The 4,334-nt window shown below is 43.7% G+C and overlaps 2 protein-coding genes across 2 annotated transcripts; one reads left to right on the forward strand and one right to left on the reverse strand.

The window, feature by feature from the left end:
- Positions 1 to 220: 220 nt before the first annotated feature.
- Positions 221 to 1,381, reverse strand: BDW43DRAFT_44732 (glutathione S-transferase family protein). Its single transcript, XM_032050073.1, has one exon. The coding sequence runs from the start codon at positions 1,224 to 1,226 to the stop codon at positions 567 to 569; it is 660 nt and encodes a 219-aa protein (XP_031893657.1). The 5' UTR covers positions 1,227 to 1,381; the 3' UTR covers positions 221 to 566.
- A 1,085-nt stretch (positions 1,382 to 2,466) lies between these two features.
- On the forward strand, positions 2,467 to 3,419 carry BDW43DRAFT_295667 (GPALPP motifs-containing protein 1). Its single transcript, XM_032044086.1, has 2 exons — positions 2,467 to 3,095; positions 3,159 to 3,419. Exons 1-2 carry the CDS (start codon positions 2,514 to 2,516, stop codon positions 3,363 to 3,365), a joined length of 789 nt encoding a protein of 262 aa, XP_031893658.1. The 5' UTR covers positions 2,467 to 2,513; the 3' UTR covers positions 3,366 to 3,419.
- The last annotated feature ends 915 nt before the right edge of the window (positions 3,420 to 4,334 follow it).

The following is a 4,334-nucleotide window of genomic DNA, read 5'->3' on the forward strand; positions in this document are numbered from 1 at the left end:
AGGTCTAAATCTATCATACAGAGATTCCTTGGTGTTGTGGTCAGGTCACGTGGTTGCTGCCTTAGGCTCCCATAGGCTCTGACATATCCTAAAGAAGTGTTTTTACTATAGAAATTACTTACTAGTACTAGTTAGGGCTAGTAATTCTGTCTTAGTTGAAACCCAGGAATGTATCGCACAATGCCTGGAAGTACACATACACAGCAATCGAAACCTCCATTTTCATTCTTGTTTCAGTCAGGTGTTCCCATAAAGGATAAGAAGACTGCCTCCGGAGAAAAATAGAGATTTTCGGTCCCATAAATATTTATCCCCTACCTCCGAACACAGATAGAGAGAGCTGCTGCATGACTACAGAAGCATGATGGGCCCCCAAATCCGGCTTCGTAGGATCCGCTGCGAAAGATTATTTGAAGCTATATATAACTGGGCTGCGAGTTGTAATGCTGCTTCAAAGGGGATTTTATCTAATACATTAAAATAGTCTAATTCGTTTCTAGGTATTGAAAGATGTTCTTCAGAATAAAACCGATGACAGCAACACAACACACAAGAGGTGAAAACTTTCAAACAGCGACGTGAGCTGGGAAACCTTGCAAGGCCTTCTGGGAAGCATCCCGCTCTTCCAATCTCTTCCAATATGCGAGGAAATTCTCTCGTCCAGGCAACAGCATCCAATCACATACTTGCATAGTCATCATCTTCATCAATCCGTAAAGGTGAATATCTGCTGCAGAAAATCTGTTGTCACATAACCAGACCTTTCCCTCCAATTGATCATCCAGCATGTTCAGGGCTTGATTGATCATCACTTTCTGATTCACCCTCGCCTCCGGGGTCGGAAGTCGATTTCCCTTATAGAAATCCAAAGTCGTGGGATCATTCCTAAACCAAGCGATAACAGGTTGACAAATCTCCAGGTCCATTCTTCGGAGCCACATGCGAGTCTCAGCACGCTGCTCCGGGGTGGTGCCGAAAAGAGACGTACCACCAACAGCAATTTCGTCGAAGTATTCGTAAATGGCGGTGATTTCAGTGAGGATAGTGCCATTGTCAAGTTGAAGGGCTGGAACCTCGCCACGGGGGTTAATCGCACGGTATGTAAGGCGTCGATTTTGGAGGCTCATGATGTCAATTGTTTCAACGTTGAAACTGAGGCCGCCACGTTCTAGTACGAACAAACGGACTGCCATGGGGTTTGGCGCAGGTGCATCGAAAAACTTCATGATTAAACTATTGAGACTTTATGAAAGAATTTTCTTTTTTGCAACAAGGGAACAAAACAATAAGTTGAGACTACTGCTAATGAGCTCTTAATATACCTGCTTGGGAAGCCTTAGTGGTAACACTTAATTATGTCCCGGAGATAAGAGATGTTTCCCTCCGAACCAGCTGATGATTTTTGATGAAGCCTCAGCTCCGACCACTTAATCTAATAATTCAAGGTTTTCTCGACCCACAAGGAGCGGTGGAAAACAACAACACGGGCTTATAATGATACATCTGGGTATTTTGTTGTGGTTTGTCACGGACATAACCCCTCGAAACGCAGAAACCTTGCGCAGGTGGCATATTCTAGTAGACATGTAGAGAGCATCCTGCAAGGTTTGATATAAAAGTTCAAGAATATCTCTAAATAAAGGAAACGTGAACCGGAGGGATTGCTCTATCTGATAATATATTTGGGGGAAGGGAAGAATGAGTACATAGTAAATGGAGTTAAGACCTTTGGTCTCGGAGTTAAGGCTCAGATCTGCATGAAAAGCTGTTGCTGGTAGAGGACCAATTATTTCACACTCTGAGGATGCAAAGGATCCACTTAACATCTTCGGTTTGCAACATTGGGCACGTGCAAGCATAACTAATTGAGTGTAAATGTATGAGGGTCATTTTATGGACACCCAGGTTCGGACCTAGCGGCTTGGCTGTGGCGCCCAGTAGGAAGAAGAGTATCTTCAGTGTTGAAACTGGTTTTGGCAGCCCACTGTAGTCATTCCTCGTCTCCGTCATAGTAGTCCTATCGTTTTCTGCCTTGCGTGTCCGCCTTCTGATAAGGCGCGCTAGACAAGGGTCTGTAACAACTGTAAAGTATACGTAGAATGAGAAGAATAGATAGCCAAAAGATGTGAAGGCACGGTCTCTATAAAGGCCACTGGAGTGGAAGTGACATCTGATGTGTTACCTGTTTTTTCTGTTTGTATTCAAGAGAGGTGATATCCCAAAGCTTCACTTGTGGTATAATTCTCTCCTTCAAGCGATTCTCTTGTATTAGAACCACCCAATTAGATCAGTTTATCTATGTTGGCCAGAGCCATCACAAAAGAATCTTATTCTTGTTACAACAAAAGTTAATAAACTTCATTGTGATATTGTTATAGATATAGCGGGTGAAATCGGGCGTTAGGCGGGGGCTGGGCGTTAGGTGATAAGATATGGTATATAATACTGAGACAAAATAAGGTTGGTGGGGTTAGTACTTTCACTCCCAGACGACCAGACACATCGCCCTGGGTATGGAACACAAGGAAAAACGAATGCTCGAGCAGTCAACGCTATACCCTAAAAATGCTGTTGACGACTCTGATACATCAGCCAAACGACGAAAGGTGGTCGGGCCAACATTACCTTTATCAAATACAATAGACGAACACACCCCAAACTCTGAGGGCGAAGACGAAAGCAGCGACGATGATGAAATCGGCCCGAGCCTACCCCCTTCAGGTCCTGTGGTGCCCGAGGGAGCCGATATGAAGATACGTGGCTACAGCTTGGAAGGCATGTCGACCGAGCAAGGCCACACTGTCAAGGAGCGGAGTCATCGCGATGAGTGGATGCTACAGCCTCCGGAATCAAGCGGATGGACTTCAAGGGTCGATCCGACCAAGTTAAGGAGTCGAAAGTTCCAAACCGGAAGATCAGCATCAAACCCCGCATCAGGGAAGATAGATTCATCTTGGACAGAAACACCGGACGAGAAAATGAAACGTTTGCAAGATGAAGTCATGGGTGTCGGCACAGTTGGCCCAAGTAATGATCAAGTAGCTCGGTCTTCCAAGCTATCGCAGACCATGCGAGACAGTATCAAAAGATATAAGGTGAGTTATAGCAAGCACTGCATCGGCATATTGCTAGGTCCAGAAAGTACTTACCAACTGTAGGATGCAAGACGTGAGGGTGATATTACAGAGGGTGTATCGCAACATCTCAAGGAGCGCAAAAAGAGCGATGAAGACGACCCAAGCAGTCGCCCGTTTGACAGGGAAAAGGACGTAGCCTCCTCTCAAATAAGCAGCTCCCAACGACGAGAGATGATAAATAGGGCCTCTGACTTTGGTTCTCGATTCAGTAAGGGAAGTTTTTTATAAATTCTCTGTTTTTTACTTATAAAGGAAATATTAATCTTAGTTGAATCAGGAATATATCTTTAAAATAATTGAATCGTAAAGTTTTAGAGAACTACCTAATTTAAGTAGCAAAGACTAGGTTTATATAAATACAATCCTTTATCACAGATGAAATAGAAACTCAGTCAAATTACTATTATATTGTTATGCATTCAGTGGGATGATCTAATTTTTGAGTATGTTTGTTGATTCTTGCTATGTGCGGACTATCTAGGGCTCAAGCCGCGGTATGGTGGTAACTACCCAAACCAGCAGGAAATATTAAGTGTACTAGAAGTAAAGATACGGCAGTCAACCGATCTTGGAGAATGAGGATTGTGTTAGGGCGAGGCGATATGTCGTCCAGGAGTTGCTAGCTAGTCTACAGAAGCGGTAGGCGGGAGGTAAAGGTATAACGGCAGTACTAATCTCTTAGAGTTATAATGTATAATTGTTGTGTTTCCATGGCACCACTATGTTTCCGTTCGCTGTCACTCCCATTCCTTTCTGCCTACCTCGCTGTACTGCCCCCTTCACCGCTTTGTATATAGAACTTAGCAAACGTCCTGTTCCTGGGGCTTAAAGAAATTAATCTTCCTACACCATAATCAGAAGCATCTAACAATTGGTAGCTGTAAGGGATAGGACCCGCAACGTTCGATAAACTATCATAGCTGTCAAACAAGAAGAAAACACTGAGGAAGAAAGAAAAGAGGAGAAGAATCAATAGTGAGACAATGAGGTATGACAGGAAGGAGGGACAGAAATACACCATGTGACGAATACGGAAACGAGGGCTAATAGCCTGAGTATACTAATAGGCTTCAGCCCGCTATAATTACCTCCCTTCTCTCTATATAGATTCTCTATAATTCTCTTAGCAGTAATTCAATACTTCTATATTGTTACAGACCCTTGTCTAGCGTGCCTTATCAGGAGGGCAGACACAAG

The sequence above is a fragment of the Aspergillus alliaceus genome, assembly GCF_009176365.1.
Source record: "Aspergillus alliaceus strain CBS 536.65 unplaced genomic scaffold BDW43scaffold_135, whole genome shotgun sequence".
Lineage (NCBI taxonomy): Eukaryota > Fungi > Ascomycota > Eurotiomycetes > Eurotiales > Aspergillaceae > Aspergillus > Aspergillus alliaceus.

What these genes read in the sequence shown, in the direction of transcription:
- BDW43DRAFT_44732 (XM_032050073.1), bottom strand. Translation starts at nt 1,226, where the DNA reads ATGAAGTTTTTCGATGCACCTGCGCCAAACCCCATGGCAGTCCGTTTG.
- BDW43DRAFT_295667 (XM_032044086.1), top strand. Translation starts at nt 2,514, where the DNA reads ATGGAACACAAGGAAAAACGAATGCTCGAGCAGTCAACGCTATACCCT. An exon ending in ACAGTATCAAAAGATATAAG is followed by an intron (nt 3,096 to 3,158) that starts GTGAGTTATAGC and finishes TACCAACTGTAG; the next exon opens with GATGCAAGACGTGAGGGTGA.